The sequence below is a fragment of the Condylostylus longicornis genome, unplaced genomic scaffold, assembly GCF_029603195.1.
Source record: "Condylostylus longicornis isolate FDR11 unplaced genomic scaffold, ASM2960319v2 ptg000009l, whole genome shotgun sequence".
Lineage (NCBI taxonomy): Eukaryota > Metazoa > Arthropoda > Insecta > Diptera > Dolichopodidae > Condylostylus > Condylostylus longicornis.
Window position 1 is genome coordinate 218,449 of NW_026577978.1, and position 22,766 is coordinate 241,214.

Sequence of the window (22,766 nt, forward strand, 5' to 3'; positions counted from 1 at the left end):
AAATATATATGTATGTATGTAGGTATGCAATAATAAATATAGAAGAAAAGAAAAATGTTTAAATAAGTATGGCAATTTATATTAAAACGAATGAAATAATTTTCATGTAAAATGTCAGTATATTTAACTAAATTTTTTATGCATTTACTTATACATGATATAATGTTGAATTGTCGAGACTATGTATTTTGTAAAAGTAAAAAAGTTGCCAATTTAACATTGTTATTTAAATACATAGCTACATTATATATAAAAAAATGGATGCTGCTGGTATGTCAGTATTGCGTATATTTAATGTTAATGCCAATATGCTGATTAAAGAATGTGTTACGCATGATTATTGCTGTAAAGTGGCTACAACAGTGTTCCTTTTACAAAAATTATACTCCAATAGTGTAGTGCAGCAAATAGCACAACAATGTTTTATTCACAGTCATTATTGTAAAATTTATTGTTTGATTTAAACAATATTTTATGAAACGCATACAGTTTGATTACTGTATGATATTAATATTGAAAATAGATCGAATCCCTTACGTATTGTATAAATTAGATTCTATAAGGCGGTAATCTGTTATTTTAAAGTTTATTAATCTTTAGTTTTAACATTTATCGTAATCTACTTATAAAATTATTTCACAAAATCATACATTCTGGCAATGCTATAATTAAAATTTGAAATTTTACATTTGAAAAAAAAAATAGAAAATAACAAAAAAAGAAAAACTTTTAATATAAGAAAACAAATTAATGTCATCATTAAGACTTTTAATTTATTTATATAAAAACCAAAAAAAAAAAAAACATTTAGCGCTTGTATACAAAATTCTAAAAACTTGAGAAAAATTTATAATGAAATTGCGCTGCTTATTTATAAATAAAGAATTCTTACAATATTTCTAATGAGTTAAAATGAAATGAGACAAAAAGAAAAAAATTCAATAATTTTTTTTTCTGGTACAAGTTTAAAAGTGCCATTATAACACCCGTATACTTTGAAAAATAAGCCAAAATGTGAGTGTAAATTATATATGTAAATAGTGTCCTCTGTTTATTAGGGTATTATCTTTAATTTATGTATTTTTCTTTGACTTATCAATGACAGTAAAACTATTATTTTGTTTTTTTGATCATTTAACAAGTTCATTTTGATAAAATACTTTTATTCAATTCTACGCTTTCTAACAATTTGTATTTCGTTTAATTTTAATTTTAATAAAATACTAAATGACTTGATGTTGAATACCTATACATTATGTAAGTACTTATATTCTTAAATACATACATATATATATGCATATAATTTCAATTTAATTATATTGTTCTAAGATTTCTAAAAGTGTTATTTTTTTTAGAAAAATCTTGTAAAACTTGTTTTTATTGTGTAAACTTTTATAATTTTATCGCTTACCTTTCTCTAAAAATTTTTCAATAATATAAAGATGAGATCATTGTACTTCTCCACTTAATTATTATTTATTTTCTATTTAAAAATTATGGCAGATATATGTGTTACTATATATATATATTTGTATAAAAGTTTTGTTTTAATCAAACATCTATACAAATAAATAATATTGTATTTCAGATCTGTACAAATTTTAAAACCAAATTATAAAATTTTAAAGGAATTTTTTCAAAAGAAAATTATTTTGTTAATCTTTAGTATAGTTTAATCTTTTTAGGTACTGAAATTTATGTTTCTCTTCCCTATACACATATCTGTTATATATACAAATTTTTGTATATAGTATAAAACTAGCTAGCTACTACCAATGGAATTTTTTTTTATGATATAATCTTTAATTAAGTGTACAATATATTGAATAATATATTATTAATATATATATATATATATGTATATCTATTCATGTATATATATACTTCCATATTATATAACATGTTTAGTTTTACTATATGAGTCCAAAGTCCAATATGACACATTATGTGTTATGAATATGAGTATGGTATGAAAAAAAAAACATACAAATAATAATGGAAAAATATTGAATTTCAATAATGAAAAATTGAACAACACAAAAAAAAAATTATGTGAAACATGTTTGTTAAGCTCACATGTGTACCAGACATGTTATACACATGTATGAATGTATTATGTATATGTACATGTATATTATAATTATAAGTTTAAAAAATATTTAAATTGATTTCGTTGACACTTTGTTTTTCTCCCCATAATACTATGTAATTAAAAAAAAAGCAAACAGAATAACAAAAATTGTAATTTTAGTTTTGTAATTTTATATAGGAAATTTTTCATTTAATGAAAAAATTTCCGTATTTCCCATGCACATACATGATATATGTATGTGCATACATACATATCTACATACACGTATTACAATTATTATTAATTATACTCGTGTTATTTTATATGCATGGGAAATCGGATATGAAATTTAATATGAATAATAATATTGTTAATTAATATAAGAATTAAGAATTTTCCTAAAATCAATATATGTTTGACTGTTGTATAGACTCGTATAAAGTATATATTAATTTCATATTTTAAGAAAGGATATTTCACATTTATGCATAAATGTATTAAAATTAAGGAACAAATTTTTCTCTCATGCACTAATTGAGTGCATGAATTTAGGAAAATAATTGAGTGCAATTTTTATGTTTTCAAAATATTGAGAAAAATAAAAATTTATTGCATGCTCAAAACAAAATTTTATATTTGAATGAGAAGAATAGTATGCAACATTTGATTTATTCAATGTATTCTCTTATATAATATGGATTTGGTCTTTATAATATGATTTATATGTATACAATTTGTTATTTCAATCTCAGTTTCCTTAAAATCTACAATCTACAATCTATCTCAATCATAAGTACCTACATAATATTAATTTATTTTGTTGGTGATTTCGGATTAATTCACAATGGTAACATAAACTCATTCGTGGCATATTGTATTCATATTATTTATATCAATTACTTTATTGATCATGATAACATAAAAAGTTTAAATCAAACATTTTCTTCGAAAATATTTCATATAAAATAGAAATTACATTTCAATAACATTTGACCGATCACTTTATTTTCATATATGTATTTTTTTTTTTGTTTAATTTAAAGGAAATTGTGAATTTGTGAATCATTTAATGATTTGATCATTTTTCGAAATTCTTGTTGATTCACAATAATTCAACTAATACAGTTAAATGAAATTTTATAAACAAATTGTTCGCTATTTAATTAAAAAATAAGAAAATTTTAATCATTTGAATGTGGGATTTACCCTTAAAATAAACTTTTTCAATTGAAATTATTTTTTATACGAAATCATGAATTTTAATAATAATTAATATAACTCACAATTTGCATTCCTATAAAAAAAGTGAACTTTGAAACCAAAATATTTTTGAATATTTTTTTCACAATCATAAAATTTTCTCAAAATATTTTTTTATAATTACACTGAATTGTAATATTCATGAAATTGTTACTTATTTAATTATAGAAACATGCTTAAAATTTGCATAAAATTTCATTTAACAGTATAGAAAATCTGACCTATTTACTACATTTTTGTGATACATAGTAAAGTTTTATGAGTCCATAATATATAGTATACTTTACTAAATGTATAATATATTAATTTATTTTTAGAACAATTAATTGGGTTAGGTTCATAAAAATTAATTTCAATTTTCTTAAATTACATTATGAATAATTAAAATTTTTTTAATGTTTTAGTAATTTAGTTTGGCGACAGTAAATTTTCTAAATTTTTAAAATAATACCTACGATGTGTGCTTAACTGAATAGAAATTTTCTATTGTTGATGATGCTTTCCCTATATATGCATTCTATAAATATTCAAGCAAAATTAATTACCATACTTAAAATGAAATTATTATGTATGTATGTGTGTATTTAATTGAATCATTAATAATAATTTACATAAAATTAGAGAAAATTAATTAATTGAAAAAAACAATATTGGATTACTAATAAAATGAATTTGCATATATGTATACTTAATTTATAATTAAAAATCGAAATTATTTTTAATGATATATGCATTTTTGAATGTATATGTATTTGTAAGAGAGTATTGCGTCTATTAATATATTATTATGTAATTGCATTGTAATTTAATATAGCATTATACTTTAGTTATTGTTCTTCTTCTGAATACCCTTAATAACTTTCTTTATTTTATAATAGGTATTTTTATTATTATGCGTTCAGTGAATAGAGAATAACAGAAAATATATTTACGCTCTTATTTGCAATTTGGGTCACAATCACAACTTACATTCCCAGGCATATATGTATGCATAAATTTATATAAAATAAAATATTCTTGGTTATTTATTCATTATAATTACAATACACGCGCAATTACTTATATGGATTAAAACAGCGTAAATTGAGATTGTATTTAATAATAGATAATTTATAGTTATATATCAAACACATAATAATTAAATAGTTTTTTAATAAAAGAGAATAATTTAGCAAAAGCAAAATATAAAATCTAATCAGAATTTAAATTTTATAATGATTTAAGCAGAAATTTCCAATTATTTCAATTATACTTGCATTAGAACATTAAAATATCCTTATTACTAAATTTAAAATTTAATTTTTTTTACTTTTATATTAAATAATATTCTTAATATAGAAATGATATTTTTGTATATATAATTATAAATATCTATGATGAAAAAATAAATGTATATATATATTAGACATAACGGTGACCTTTATCACTTAAATTCACCTTGGATTTTTTCTTTTCTGAGGCAGGCATATTTTAATATACACAAGAATGTAGGTGCCAAAAAGAAGAAAAAGATAAAAAGAAATCGCTTATTTTCAAAGAATAAAAACTTTATAATCAAATACAGAGTGATGTTTTGTTCAAACTAAAATTATATTGAAATGAACATAACATTAACAACATTTTAACATGTAAAGAGAATAATTTGATAATAATTGACGAAAGTGGCAAGTATATTTGAAATAAAACTAAAAACAAATTATATATACATAAAGAATACGAATTGTCAAAAAATATTCTCTCTTGACGGAACTATTACATTACACGTTAATAGAAAATTGAGATTTAAAGTTAAAGTAAACTCTCTGCAGAGCAAATGGCTCACATATTACTACTATCTCATATATGACAATATTCTGTATTGATATGCAACTTTACTGCCATCTGAATATATATGAAAATATTCCGTTTTCTCCGTCAGTATCCTGTTATGGCGTAAATATGAGATTCGAGTTACTACAATAAATATTAAACAAGATTTTTAAAACTAATAAATTCCATATTGTATAAACATTAAGTGAAGCTACGAACCAAAAAAAAATTTTACTTGCACGACTCTTTTTTTTTTCTTCAAAATGCAAAACTATTTTTTTTTTTAATATAATTTTACTAATTTAATGTAATAACAATTTTTGACGTGACACAGTTTAAAAGTTAATAATAAAAATGGTACTTGGGTAACAGAATGAAAAAAATCTTCTGTTAAAAAAAATAATCTCTTTAATGAAATGCAATCAAGGCAAAAACTAGTCATATGTGTATATGCAAAAAATAAATAAACATAAAATTTAAATTACAAGAAAAAAAAGTTTTCTTTTACAGTCTTGGCGCCCGCTCTTGTTCCCCTTTTCCTTATTATAATGGCAATCTTTTTCATTGTCACTCAACATTCAATTTTTAATGTTGTATCTTATTTATTTTTTATTACTGTTGTTTTTATTATTAATTTCAGTTAATAACGCAATTACATTTGCCTCACCCTTTAAAATAATTTTTTTTTTTTGGGTATCTCAAACTCAAATTATCATGTACTCTGTGTACAAAGTTTTTTTTTTTGACTATAAAATTTTTCATACAAATATTTTTAAGTATTTACACAAGTTTTTTTTTTTTTGTGTTTTTTGTAATTTATTTTATTTATTTTGCCGTCGTCTTGAATGCACGATTATGGACTTTGAACTTTTAGTAAAAAAACAAAAACAAAAAAAAATTAAATATTTTCTAAAATATTAAAATGCTGAAAATAGTTTTTGAATCAGACAAAAAAAAAAAAAACATTTTTTTTTAATTTCTTTTTATTGTAAAATTTGTGTTTCTTGAATTTCTATACTCATTATGTTACGAAATCAATAACCGGCACTCATTTTTTTTTTTATAATTGTCTATTTCAACAGTCAAATATGTCATATGGAAAAAAATTTGAGTGAGCGAGTCAGCGAATTGTTATTAGAATTCCAATTATAATAGATACATAAATTAGTTATATTGTTTTTTATTTTAATATTGAGTAGATTTAATTGAGAGTCAAACGAGTAATTAGTCATTGAGTATGTAGTATTTGAGTCAAGTATTTTTATTTGACAAATTTTCAGTGAATTTCAAATGTTTCGTTGATTCCTTTGCCGTATTTTAGTTGTACTCATTACTCTTACATTTTACGCTTTTATTAGAATGAGCTGAACCAAATTTTTCGAAACACTATTTGTTGTTTCGAAAGAAATTTCAAAATGCAAATTTCAAATATTTCCAAAACAAAAATTTTTTTCGGAAAAATTGTATTTATATTTAAGTATATATTTTATTTATGTATTTTACATATTTATATATTTATATGTGTTTTTGTATAAGTGTATTATTTATATACACTTACTACAAATTTAGAAATACTGCCCCCAATGCAGAATCGATATGGCTTGAGAACCAAAAAAATTTCAGAAACATAATGTTAAATTTCAAAATTTCATAATTTTTAACAAAATTATTTGAAAACCACTGTAATAAGTATAACAAAAGAAAAAAAATTAAAAATTTAAAACGTGACTAAGTGGGCATCGTCGCATTCAATTTTTTATTCTCTTTACATTTTGATTTATTTTTCATTTAACAAAAAAATAAAAAAAAACAAAAAATTAAATGTTTAAATACTGTAAATTTTATTTAAAAATAATGTTAAGGTTAATATACAACAAAATACACGGTCTAAAGTTTGAAAAATTACTTAAAATAAATTAAAAAAATTAAGTAAATTAAAATTAATTTCAGAAATCTAAAAATCCATTAATAATTTTTTTTTATATTTTTGTATTCTAAACTAGAAAATAATTAAAATTGTAGGTTATTCAATATTTATGAATTTAATTAATGTTTTTTAGTTTTCATTGATAGCTTGTTTTTATGAAAGTCCTTTCATTCGATTTAGTTCAAATGTTAAACGGGATTTGGTAATTAATAAATTTTACGTATTTAAAAGAAAATTAGAAATAATATTTAATTTTAGTAGATCTTCAATAATATCTGTGTTTTTAAAATCGTTAACCCATCAAATGAGTAAATTTTGCATATTTCTAGGGGTCGTACAGTTTGATTTCAGTTTTATTCAACACAATTTTCTTATTTCTAATTAAGTATAATGAAAAATTTTAAGTTAAATAAAAATAACAAATAAAATCATTACTTGATTTTTAATTAAATTCGTTTCAAATTAATTCCTTGAAATATATTGCTAAAAACTTGAGTGCACATGAATTGCAAGGTTTATATTAAAATTAACTTTCACTTTTTAGTATTTAATAAAAAAAACTTAACAGATCAAATTCGAATTAAAACCTCATTGCTTTACAACAACTCCACTCCTAACTTTTAAATTAATTTCATATTTAAATGCTTGCACGTTAATGATTAATGACTGTTATGTAATAAAATAAAATTTCATAAATAAATTTGTTTTCATCTCAATTTTTCATTTTATTTTAAACAATTTTATTTGACAACTTTAAATGTCATGCCTTGAAATAATTAATAAAAAATTTTCCATTTAATATAATAATAAAATAAAAAGAGAAGGCATAAAACTAAAATTCACAATAAATATTGGATAATTTATATTTATTTAATAAAAAATAACAATAAAAGAATATTACATAAATTACATTTTATTTTCGTTTTTATTCTAATTTTTTACGTAAATAGTTAAATAAATTAATTTAATAATATTTTAACATTTTTACATATTATCCTCTATAAAAATCAGCAGGTGAGCAACAATTTAAATACTGCATTCAACTATCATGTATGCTATTGTGGCGATACATGTAGTTTTGTTGTAATATAATTTTACTGTATAGAAAGAGATTTTTAATAATATTTCCATATATGTTTGCTCTTTAAATTATTGTTATTATTGTTAATGCTAATAAGTTAATAATAAAATCAAAATTAGAATTCTAATAATACAAAAGAGAAAGAGTGAAAAAATATAAAAGAAAAAGAGTAACCATTGGTCATGAAATTATTTTGAGTATCTTTTAAATTTTTTTTAGCTATTTATTAATTATAAAATTTAATTTGTTACCACTAGCATTAATATTGGTACTAAGCGTGTAAATTAATTTATATTTACGATATTCCCATATTTTAATTGTTATTCTTATATTTAAAAAAATATAATAAATTTTCCAATTAAAATTAATTAAATTTTTTCTTCTATTTTCTTAAGTAAATCTTTATGTGTAGATTAAAAATAAAATTTTATATTATATAAATGGTCACTTTTATTATTCCGATTTAATTTTATATAAAAGATTCTTAATTAAGTGCTTTTAATTTAATGCACTAATTTCTTATTCTATAAACGAAATAAAAATTATTATCTTATTTGTAAATAACACAGTTTCATTACAATCTAAAATATTTGTAAATAAAATATTGGAAAAATTATGATATTTTATTGTTAATTTAAAATTTAAAATTGTAAAGCTATTCAATAAGATATTAACTAAAGATTCGATATCGTTTTTAAAATATTTATATAGGCATATATAACGTATTCGTGAGCATTGCATATCCCTACATATATATATGAAAAAAAAAAACGAATTCTGTTGTAATAAAAATTTATTACTTAACAGCATGCGATCGATTGTAAAATTAACTTTTTTTAAGAATCACTAAAGAACAGCGCCATTTAGTGTAAAGGTGTGTCAATTTTTGAATTTATTATAATAAAAAAAAAATGAAAAAAATATTTCTTATTTTCTTGTTATCTTATACAATTTACTTATATATTGTTATTGGTATTATTTTTGACGTGAACAAAACAAATATTTTAATACTTCCAGTTTTGGTTTGGTATATTTTCTTTAATATTACATAGATTTTATATTTTTTTTATTCTTATATATAAGTAATATAGTATATAACAGTTTCTCATTGAAAACCTTATAGATATATATGTATACATAATAATAAAATTAATTACAATAAAATGAAAAGAAAAAAAATAAAATAAAAATTTATCAATGAAACGCGTACCTATACATATATATATATATATTGGTGTTTTTATGTATATGGTGCGGTTACATTAAATTTTAGTACTTTGGTTTCATTTTATGATTTTTGTACTTTGTAACTTTATATTAAAGGGTCGATTAAATTTAAAATTAAAGTAAGTACCTTGCACTATATAAAAACAATGTATATATAATTTTATTTATTTTTGTAAATTACACATTTTATGGCTATACATATACATAATATGTGCATACATAAAAATAAAAGATAATGTTAAAAATTAAAGGTCATTAAATGGTTAAAAATATTTTGTTTATAGAAAAAGAAAAAAAAAGTAAGTAGGATATTGAAAATTGAGTTGAGAGAAAAAAATTACAAAACAGAGAGTATTTTTTTTTGTTCTCATAAAATTTATTACAATGAAGACAAACGGTACAACTTTTATTGGCCATTACAACACTGTTGTAATACAATGCATTTTTTGTGAATTATTGTGTTTTGTAAACTTGAAAAATTTTTTGAAAGACGGGGAAAAGCGAAAAAGAGCATTAAATAGGAACAGATTGGCATTTGTTTTTTTCTTGTTTTTCTTGTTGAAAGATTTAATGTAGAAAAATTCGAAATTTTATAGAATTTTTAACATTTTTTTGATAATTTTAATTATTTTAATTTTTTTCCATGCATATATAAAATATCATAAATTTTATATAAGTACCAAATTTATTTTTAAAAAATTTTAAATTTTTCAATTTTAAATACATAAAGGAAATGTAATTCATAACAAAGCAAAAAGTATTTATAAATATAATTAATTATTAATATTTAAGTATTTATAAATATAATAATTATTATTATATCAGTAAATGAAAATAAAAAATTGCAATTTATATTTTACGTGTTTTTTATAATATAAATTACAATAATTTATATTTTGGTTTTACAATAATATTAAATTTATGATGCACTTTGTTATAAACGAAACGGAAATTAAATACATTATACAGGCTCAAATATAATATACACGGAACAATAAAACTCTGTTATATTGTGATTATACATGCTATATTCTAAAATAAATGTACTCATTTTAAATGCAAAATGTATATAAAATAACACATATACTATATATGCATGCATAATATTTTAATACGAATACTACCTGTGTAGCAATAGAACATAAAAATATTGGAAACATTTCTCCATTTTGATTTTTTTTTTGCTGAAATATCCGTTCTCAATTCTACTAAAAGTTCAATAATTTTTTTACTTTTCCGTTTAAATAAGAAATAAGAGGGAAAAATAATTTTAAAAAGAAAATAAATAAAAATTTTAATGTAAATATACAATGTTTTCCTTTTCCTTTACATGAGAATTGATTTACATTATTCTCTGTTTTTTTTTTATTTTAATAACATAGTGTCATAAAATATAGAAGTACCTTCAACAATATTCTCAAATCTAAATAATGGTTTTTAATAACATAACATGAAAATAATAATAATTATATTTTAATAGAATGTTAACAGGAATTTTGTCACTAATAATGTGCTTTGTTTATTGTTCTCTTTAATATTGTCGAATATTACTATGCATGTAAATTTTAGTATAGGTGCAGTGTTATTTCAGTGTTAATTCAATTGTTACCATCTGGAAAATTACTATGATTTTTGTACAGTTTGAGAATAATTAATATTATAAAAATTAATTTTAATTATAGGTACAAGATATTAAATCAATATACTTTTTTCGCAATTAGTTTAATATGGAATTGGAAATTCATATTTATTATTTAATTACAAACTAATTTAAAATATGAACACAAAGCAATTCAATAAAAATAAAACAAAATCTAGTTATGGTTATAATATTTTTTATTTAACAATAGTAATATAAACAGGATCTTCGTATATAATCCAAAAATGGCTTACTGATTATACTATTATGCTATTATGGTTTTTTGGCATTCATAACATTCATATTTAATACGCTAAGAATATTTTACTTTACTATAAGTAGCATGAGAAAATATTTAATTAAAACATAAGATTGTATTAATTTTCAAAATTCTTCTTAACTGTTAATTGTTCCTTTTTTAAATAAATAAAATAAATTTACAGCTAATATAACAGAATTTACAGAATTTTATTATATTCTCCAAATTTAGAAATCTGCAATAATAATATTCACATAATTTTCATTACAATACTAAAAGAGTTTCTTTAAGAAATTCTCATATATGCAGTAATAAACCAAAACAAAATATGAGTATTGCATTAATAACTGTTATTTCCTAGAAAATAACAGATTTGTATTCCTGTTTTCTTATTTTGTTATCAAATTGTCTATTTGTACTCTATACTTTCATTATAATATTTAAAACTGTTTCTTTTTTTTTTACTACTAAAAACAATACTAAATTAGGAATGTTGTCTACATTCACCATTACCATTTTTGGTATACATATATACACAATTTTTTTTTATTTTCAATTCTGGAGTTCATCCCGTATTTTACTTCTATATTTTCTTTAATTTATATTTTTTTTTCTCTATTTTTTTTATTTTTGCAATTGCAAACAATTACCATTTTAGGAAAATGAGAAAAACTTTATAAGTATTAATACTATGTACATGTTATTTAGAAATAAAAAAACAAAACGAGTGAAGAGAAAAGAAACTGTATAACAGCAAAATAATAAATAAATGAAAATAATTCACAATAATATTATAACTGTGATAACAACGTTGTACATAACGTTGTATATAATAATGCACTGTGCAAATTGTGTTGTGTACATATATTATGTACTATCGTAATACTATTTCGTCTATATATTGCATACAAATAAGGAGAATGTATTAAAAATGTAGAAGAGTTGTTTTTTTTCTTTCTGTTTTTCTCTTTTTTCTTGAATATATTCGAAAGAAAAAACGGGGTTATTTCCTTAGCTAATATGTATACGTACACTTTACCTACATTTAATATTATTGTAAATATAAAATTGTTATAAATTATTTCGTATGTATTTTAAAAAACTTTTAAATATGAATATATTTTTAAAAGTAAAAAAAATATATATAAAAGAAAGAAACGTGACATTATATGACACGTTAATCATTGATTTATGCACATTTCTTGTATACGTACTGGAATTGTTTAAACCTTTTTTCTTTTATAATAAATGATTACTTTAATTTTTTGCTTGTTTTATATAAACCCATATAAAGTGTTATATAGGTATGCATGTCTATATATCGTGAGGTTAATAAGCAATTATCAATTGAAGTGAACAATTTTTTCATACTACATATATGCATTTATACAGATAAGCGATCACTTTTATCGTTATTCAAGAAGTTGTCGTGATGAATATTTCACTGGTTTTTTTTTACTGTTGTAAAAACAATTTATTTATACAATATGTAATTTTGTATTTATAAGTTTTTAGTTTGGTAGGTACATATGATTCGTTGTAACAATATAAAAATTGGATAAGTTGTTGGGTATACTTAGTTCCTTTATAAATTATTAAGTCAATTTTTAGAATTCATGATAAAAATACGAGATGATTAATGATTTCAACATTAAAAATATTATATGACTATTTCATACTTACATGTAAACTATTTTTAAATTGTAAATCAAAGCTATAAATTCAAATGGATTTTTAAATTATTTTTGTTATGAATAACCCGTTTTTGCCTCAGTATATAGAAATATGCAAACTGTATAGATTTGCTATAAAAAAAATTGCTTTTCCATATATTTTTTGAAGCGATTTTGTTCGATATATAATCTGAAAGTTTGAAAATTTGAAATACTGTTATACTGTGAAAAATTTATTTAAATATAATTCTCTATACTATAAACTAACAATAATTAAGTATATTAGTTTTGCTTATATCGCTTTTGCTACTCAAATAATTTGTATGTCATTGCTCCATAATAAACACACTCAACAATATTCTTCGTATAATTATGTATATGTATTTCTTATATATATATATATATATAAATATATATAAAACTATATATATATATATGTATATATATATAACACTATTTTCTATTTACAGATTTAAAAATTTACAAATTAAATACTTATATAATTTTAAATGGTAATGTATAATAGTGTTATTAATAATAAAATTCATGTGCATAAATTTATAAAATATTGATGACTATTGTATGTATATATATACCAAATTTTTTCCCTTAAAATAACCTGTGATGTATTATGCATATAAATTATATGAGTTGATAATTAATTGATGAAAAAGAATTTATCTATTAACCATATTGGTTAGGATATCCGGGATAAAGTAATAATTTCCCATATGGTTTATTCCCATATGACTAAACCTTTATATTCTTTCTACATAAAATTATTTATATCTAATAGCTAAAAATTATAATTTTTAATCATAAATAATGGTTTAATTCAAAATAATTAAATGTTATATATATAGAATATTCATGTTAAATATATGTACATGCATAATAATTATATTTTATAGAAATTCAGTGATTAATAATTTAATGATAAAAATCAATTCTATATAATTTATGTAATAATAGTATTTAACAACTTAATATTATTCTCTGCTAGAATAAGACACATTATGTCGCTAGTATATAATTAAAATGTGAGAGAAAATTTATGTTACTCGTAACATATATTCTTAAAATCATATTCATAATAAATTCATAACATGTATGTACATAAATCAAAATCTGTACATATTTACCTGCATATGTTATTATGATATAAATCAAATTTTTTTTGTACATTATTGCTTTTATATTAACAAAACTTAATTAAAAATTTTTCTTTTAAAATAACAACAACATAAGTTGAATACAACATTGTGTAGCTTTACACCTAGTCTATTAAATGTTAAAAACTTTACTGCTTATTATTTTAAAATCACATATTCGTGTCATAATTTATAATCGTATTCACCCTCAAGCATATATAGAGAGACAGAGGAAAACGTTGTTGTAGGAGAGAAGATGTAAAATGAACGGCAAAATGAGCACATTGTTGAATTGTTTAATAATAGCCGATAAGATTAATTATACTTTATAATAAACTTTGGGGTTATTTTTAATAATTTATTCCGCCTTTAAAAATTTTTAATTTTTAAAATAATTTTCTTATTTATGCCGGTATATGTATGCAATACAAGAGTAATAGGAAGAATAAGAAAAGAATTAATAGATGCCTTAAATTTTTAAAAAAATGTTTATAGTTTTCAACTTAAATTTAAAAATACATTTAAAATTTATAATGAAAAAGGCAACATACATTCCTACATATTTAATTTTTCTTTAATAAAATTACCAAATTTACTTTGAATACAATTAGCCCGATAACCAGCATATCCAATATTAATTCACTTAGTTTTCTTTTAAGAAAACAATCTGTAAACTTTCTTCAAAATCAAAAGAAAATTCTGTTATTTTAAATTTAGAATAATCAAAAAATTAAATTGACTAATTCTTTTGACTTTTCTTTTAAAGATTTTTAAATTGAATCTTTTATTTTTTTTTTTAAATACCTGCGATTTTTAAAATACACACATAAACATATGTAATACTATTATCATAATGTACACAGTTTGAATGGGTGTAGATAAGAAAAATCTCAATTATTTAAATTGAAATTCGCATTTGATTCTTTTTTAAAAAAAAAATAACAGTATGTATATATAAGTACGAGTATGAACATAACCTACATTTTGTACAAAACATTATAAAAAATAACTTGTGTATATTTTTTAATATATAGATTATACGAGTATAAAATCAAATATGTATAATTGAAGCTTCTGGCGCTTAAAAATTATAAAAAAGATTTTTAAGTAAAAAAAAATAAAAGAGAAGAAAGAAAAAATTTAAAAGAGGAAAAAGAATTTAATGAAACATGAAGATAAAAGAGAAAATCACAAAAAAAGAAATAAGAAAAAAAATTTTTTTTTTTGCAATTTCCTTTTCTTATTTTTTCTGATTTTGTTTTTTGCTTAAAATTTGTTACATTTTTTCAATTCGTTCAACCATACAATTTAATTTTATTTTTGAATAATACTTATTTTATTACGGTAAAGTCCAAAGTCCACAAGTCGGATCGGGACGGGATATAAAAATAAGCGAGAGCATTATTGTTGTTGCTATTTTTTTTTCTTCTTCCTCTCTTTTAATTTTTCTTATTATTTTTGTTGTTTTTTTTTATTTTTACTTGTTTTTGTCACAATTTATATCGTTTGCAAATAATCGTAATAACAATAATTGTTGCCGCTTTTTATTGTTCAATTTTCATTGTTTAATAATAATTACAATTGTTTAAGTACTAGTAAACGTAGGTATATGTTCGTATATAACAAATGTAGACGTTCCGTTCATATATTGTTTATGTTACATGAGTACTTAAGTTTTAATTACTTTGTTTTTTTTTTATTTTTTTTTTCATTTTAGCTTTGTCGTTACTAATTTTTCGGTATTTCATTTATAAATAGAAAAGTAATTTAATTAAAAAAGAAAAATTTAAATGTAGGTAGGAATTTATGCTAATTTGATAGACAAAAACAGTTTAATAATTAGGCATAAAAATAGTATTTATTATGAACATACAAAATATATAGGTACATATATAACAGTATCTGTTCTTTACAATTACAAATTAGTTTAAATGTTACCGAAAATAGCTATGCAAATTAAATTATGTGTGCAGGTACATATTTCATGTTGCGTTAATTAAAAGTTATTCATTAAAAATATAGGGACTGAGACAAGTTGAATTGATTTTTATTTTTCAAAGTTAACTTATGTACAGAAAATGTTGAACAAAATTGTTTTTGAAATTTATACATAGAAAATATGTTTTCAAAAGTTGCTTTGAATCGGAAGCTGGAATTGACAAAACATCATTGGCAATATCATACCTTCAGATTAGTTTAAACTATAAATGTTGATATACATATAATATATCTACATAATGTACATTGAATATAACGTATTAATTTGAGTCTTTTCCGAGGTGAAAATTTACTAATCATTTTAAAGTTATACAGTAAAAAATTTTAAATTTTGCTCTCTAAAAATTTTATATTGAATTGAAATGAAATTACACCATAAGTATATAATTTTCAGTTAACAAAATTAGACATATGCATGTGTATATTATACATTTCGTACAATTGCAACAACAAACATTTTATTTACATTATTATAGTCATTGTCGAAAACTATTGCATGATTTAATGCTCTCATAATAGTACAATAAATATTGAGTATCCATGAATTTTATTTTATTATAGCAAAATATTCTCAAAGTAAAAATATGTTATCATTTTTCAATTTTGATAAATACAAAAATCGTTTCAGCAGAGAGCCACAACAATAATAATAATTTTGAAATAATATACTCTTATTTGTGTTATGCAAGGTTAACCAACTTAAAATTCGATTCTCTTTTATTTAAATTTTTTAATTTAATTAATGTGCGAGTGAATATACATACATATATTATACCATATTTTAAAATAACGAAAAATCCTTCAAAAATTTTAATTCATTAAAAATTTTAAACTAAAAACAAAAAAAATTATAATTAAATTAAATATTGTAATATTATGGAAACCATTAAATAAAATTGAACCATATGGGTTTTTAAAGTAAATATAATTTAAATTGTTGTTGAATAAAAAATGAGTGCGAGAATGAACGAGTCATACAAAAAGAAAAATAAAAAATAAAACTGAAAGAAATCAGAAAAAAATATGAAAACAAAAAAAATCTTTTTTTTTTTTTTATAAATTAATGGACTTTTCCTCTTTTATTTTTGTTTTTCGTTTTTATTTTAAAAATTTTTCTTTTTTCTTGTTCTATTTTTTATTGATTTGATGCCTTTTTAACACTCAAAATCAATTATTGGAATTATTTAAATTACAATAAGATTTTTCATTTTTCCGTTCTTTTTATGCTTACATTTTGTTGTTTTTGTTTTTACATTGTGTTCTTTAGACAAAAATTAAAATAAAAACAACAAGAAAAATAAAAAATAAATCAATTTTTTAAATTTAGGATAATTGATTTGTCTGGAATTTGTCTTCTTTAAATAAATGTACATAATATTCTGTTATACACGTGTATATACTGATATTTTTATAAAAAGAGAGAAGGAAAGGAAAAAAATACAGTTTTGTCTCTCTGTATCAGAAATTCAAAAATCATTGAAAAGAAAATGATGTCATCTTATTCGGAACAGATATATCAAATATATATATACAATATATATATATATATATACAATATATATATATATATATGTATATATATCAAATTGTATATATATGCCATATATCGTATTGTATAATATCATTCGTGTGTCATAATAATGATTTTAAATTTGCTATGATTTTTTAAAGTCAGCAATAGAATGAAATTATACAACAATCTATTAAAAAATATATTAAGTAATCAAAATTGAATTATGTGAGTTTTTCTAATTTTATTTTCTTGTTTTTTTTTTGCCCTGTTTTTGAAATGATTTTGTGTGTGTGTGTGTGTTAGCATGAATAAATTTTGATAAATTTTATAAGTATATATAGGATTTCATTAAAATTACATAATACAATATACAGTCGTAGAAATGTACTATGAAAATGTAAATAAATTTTTAAAATATTTATGTTCATATTACTGATTTTAAATCAGAGGTTTCCAAAAATTTTTTGTCTCATAGACCCCTTATCGTGTTTTTCAATTTTTATTAGACCCCCCCCTGCTACTTTCTTTGATAGATTTAAATTTCTAATAGTAGCAAGGTACATATGAGAAACTTAAATAAAACATTTATTACTAATTAAATTCATATTTTTTCGTAGGCCCCTTGCAGGTCTTTATGGACTTTGGAATCACTGTTTCAAATTAAAATTTAATTCATTAAACATTTTTTTAAGCAAAATGAATATGAACAAGTACACAATTACAAATATCATTTTGAAAAAATCTAAATTTATTAAATAATTTATAATTTAAATAAGAAAAGAATAAATTAATTCTCTTTAGTTCCATAATGTATATAATACTTGATATTAGAGATATAGAAATTTTATTCTCAAATTAAATTAAATCCGAAAATCTACAATATAAACACAAAAATTTCTTTTAATTTAAGGTTTACATTAGCAAACAATAATTCAACTATTTCAACATTCTATTCATCTATATTAGTATTAGATTAATTAAATTTAAAATTTCCTTTCGAGTAGTTTCAAAATTAATTAATACAAATAAATAAATTTCAGTTAAATTCGGATCATTATTAAATATTAATGAATTTTTTTTAAAATAATTGTATTGCAGGAATTGATTCAATTATAATGAAAAACCGAACCGTAACATAACATAACATTAAAATAAATCAATAACAGTAATTACTGATGCATAAAAATTTTAACAATTTCATATATATATACATGTACATACATATACATGCACGTACATGTACTTATGAAATAATCATAAAATATTGTGCAGAAAAATCAATAGGTTATGTGTAAAAAATAAAAATAAAAATGAAAAATAATGCAATGTAATCAAAGTATTCGTGACATTTTTAATTTTCTTGTCAAATATTAAAAATGCAAAAAAATAAGGAAAAACAAAGAGAAATTCTCTCAAACGCATTGTTTTTTATGCGTCATTCAACTGTTTTACTTTTTTTTTCTCATTTATACGTGTATTTCGTACAAATTTTTTTCATCTTTTGTTTTTGATTTTTTTTTTAATTCGTACATGTTCTTTTTATATTCAAATGCACTTTATACCCTTTTGTTTTCATTATCGTCGTTTATACATGTAAGTAGATAGAAAAACATTATTTTAAAATTATTTGTCGTATGGATGTCGTATATGCATAACACGTTAGTAATACGAATTATTTTACAATAAACATGCATACATACACATGTACATAGTCTTTCGAATTTTAAAGTATATGCATAGGTAAATAGAACAATCACCTATAGCAAGAAGCAAATAATTATTTTTTACCATTTGATTCTCGTAAATTTATTTTAAATTTAATTAAGCCGAAAAAAAATTTGGTACTAATTTTACTTTTGAGGATTTTACTTTTAGATTTTTTTTAATTTGACTTAACACTTATGGGAGATTTGGTGAGATATATGTAGTTGACCAAATTTTGTCAGAAGTTATTAATATGTAATTAATAAGGACTGAAAAGGATAATTTTAGGTTAATCCAATTGTTTAGTATATATAAGCTGTACAAAATTCAAAATTCGTATTGAAATACAAAATTTCCAAGTACAACTTAGGCAGTTATATTTGACTTAGCAACAAAAATGATGAGCATTTTCAAAAAAATATGCAAAAATTCTAAAACATAACAGACATGTATTTTTGTTTCCAAGATCATTAATATCTTTAAAATAAAAATTTATTTTGCTTGAAATATTTTGCATGAAAAATCATAAAATTTACTGATTTCCATTAATTTTTCATAAGAAGTCGTGATTTTTTATTTAACCTTATACAATTTTTCATGTTCAACGTATGTATATAAACTATACGTACACAAATACACACATTGTTTCAACTAAATCTAAAAATTGCAGGTATGAAAAACATGTAATGAAAACTATAGTAAATAATTTACATAAATGTAGTTATATTTTAATTTTTTAAATAATATATGGGTACAATATAAAATAAACATGTACCTAATAAATAAGAAAAATAAAACTGATAAAAATATTTAAATACGTACACTGAAACACATATACATATGTACTTTTAAAGGGCCTTTAAATTTCAATATGCTCACGAGTCACCACCTAGATATAATTATACACATTACACTTTATTCTCTATAATAAACACAACTATACTCTACACCTTATTAAAAATAACCTTTTAGCAAAATAGCATAAAAATTCAACCAGCCAGCAACACACAAAAAGAAAACACACTACCAGCTAGGTGTACATATATTTTTTTTTCTCATCATTTTATATTGTTGTTGTTTTCTTTTTATAACATTTATACAGTAAAATACAACACAACAAATGTGTATAAGTTTTATTTGCTATATTTTATTTTTTTAAGTAATCGTAGTCCAAAGTCCAAATGAACGTTCAAAGTCCAATATTTTCGTTTCTCTGTTAAGCTTTGTAATAATGTAGGTATACATTACAATTTTTTTTTGTTTTTACTTTAATATCTTTATATCTTTTAGTGTGATACAACAAAGCAAAATAAGTAAAACAAATAATAAGTATAGTGTATGTACTCAGCATAGAGGGAAAAAAAAAATATTATTAATAATAATTGAAATGAGGAATAAAAAACAAAAAAAAAATTAAAAAAAAAAATAGTTATCATGTGCTAACCAAATGGTTTCTATATTGTACACACTCACACAAAATATTATAAGTGCCTGTACATAACCTGAAATTTTATATTAAAAAGTTGAAAATAACAACAAAAAAAGAAAATATTGTTATTATGTTACAAAACACATTTAACTCATCGCTCATTATCTCACCGATAAATAACTCATACCTCATACTTAATTACATACTTACAAACTATTTTTAATTTTGCTCCAATGTTGTGTATGATTTTTTTTTCTATATTATTAATACTCTTAGTTCCCCTATTTTATATCTTTAAATTTTCATATAAACAACACAAACACCTATAAGTTAAATTCGCTTACTATGTAGGTACTTGTACTATAATATTTTCTCTTCTATAAACTTAAGTTTAAAAAAAAAAATGGAACACATTTCTCTTTTCACAAACTTTAAAATTTTATTGTACTCACAAACTCGCATTCGTATTTCGCACTCTATACAATATAAATCTACATTTAATATCTTATATTTTATGAGTAAAACAGCAGCACAATATTAGTTTACTCACTATATGAGTATAGCCTATTATAATAATAATATTATAAGTATATTCTATTGATCGCTTTAATAAAAATTTTGCGGCGAAATATTTTTATCTTAAAATATAAAAAAGGAATTTTAATTTATGGAAAAAAAAAATATTGAAAACAAAGAGAAAAAATATATTTGTAGTTTTTTTTTTTCCTTAATTTATTTATTGTTCACATCTCTTTATTTTTGTTCAAAATTTTATTAACAATACAATATAATATAAGAGTATTTATAGTTATTCGTCAGTATTATCATGTCAGTGTTAGTATTGTAGAAAATATATAATTCTCTTCAAAATAAAAAAACTCTATAGTTAAAATAGTATCCAAAATTCAGCATTATTTTTTTTATCTTCATTTCTTTATTATTGTATTTCACTTAAGTTTAGTCTCATTCGTACGGTTATATAGTAAAAAAAAATAAATAGCTAGTGGTGCTCAATTATGTATATAAATACGATTAAGCACAATATCTGAGTATAAAAACAAAATATTGAGTATTGAGAAATAAATACATGCGTAGAAATAACTAAAATAACACTTTAATCCACGAGATATAATAAAATATTTTAAGAATTGTGAGAATTTCTCTAATATAATGAAAGAGATTTATTAATAATTTACTCATTTTATTAAAACAAAGGTGAGATCAATTTTACAGATTTAACAATCAATAAATGAACTGTGTCAAAAATTCAAAAATTTTGCGTGAATTAATTTAAGAATTTTGGAGAAAATCTAGACCCGCTTATCTATCTGGTTTAATTTTTCAGAAATTGGTAGATGATAATACTTCTTTCCGAAAAGAAAGGACTTTTTTTTTAAATATTTAAAGTAGTTTTCATTATAAGCAATTATTAATATCGTGTTAAAGAAAAAATAAGGAATTGTGGTTAAAACTTAAATAAAGGATTACAAAAATTTCTCCTTCTTATTGTTATTATTTAAAGCTATGGATTTATAAAATTTAAAACCTCTCTTTAAAATTAAAAACTCAAAATATTTGTAATTAAAATTCTGCTTTATTTGTTATTTTAGATTACCAACCAGATTAAAACATAAATTTCTTTTAATTCCTTTAACTCTTTCGTAATTAGTGTAATTAGCACATGTCTCACAAGTTGGATCTATCACCTTTATATAACCTGTATGTTATAAAAAAAAAAATCGCTTTAAAATTTAGTGTGCCGAATCATGTAAAAACGAATTAGCACAACAGAGTTAGCACAAAATATAATGCCATTTTTAATTTTTAGGAAAGTTTTGACTTTACTGGTACCGGCCGAGTCGAAAGAGTTAAACTTTTAAGACAGTAGCACATCCTCCAATTCAAATTTATAAAATTTTTAATTAATTTTGTTTATTTTAAATGAAAATACCCAAAGTATTAAAATTAAAATTTTTTGAACATAAATTCATTTCCTAATTATAAATAATTCATTGCAAGTTAAAA

General features: G+C 20.9%; 1 protein-coding gene across 1 annotated transcript in view; it reads left to right on the forward strand.

Moving 5' to 3' along the window:
- The first annotated feature begins 257 nt into the window (after nucleotides 1-257).
- The window catches only part of LOC129618534 (E3 ubiquitin-protein ligase MYLIP), a 46,434-nt gene continuing 23,925 nt past the window's right edge, over nucleotides 258-22,766 (forward strand). The window contains exons 1-2 of the mRNA XM_055533338.1: nucleotides 258-441; nucleotides 1,909-1,967. Of these exons, the coding sequence (XP_055389313.1) occupies nucleotides 258-441; nucleotides 1,909-1,967 (243 nt within the window). The remainder of the gene's footprint in view (nucleotides 442-1,908; nucleotides 1,968-22,766) is intronic.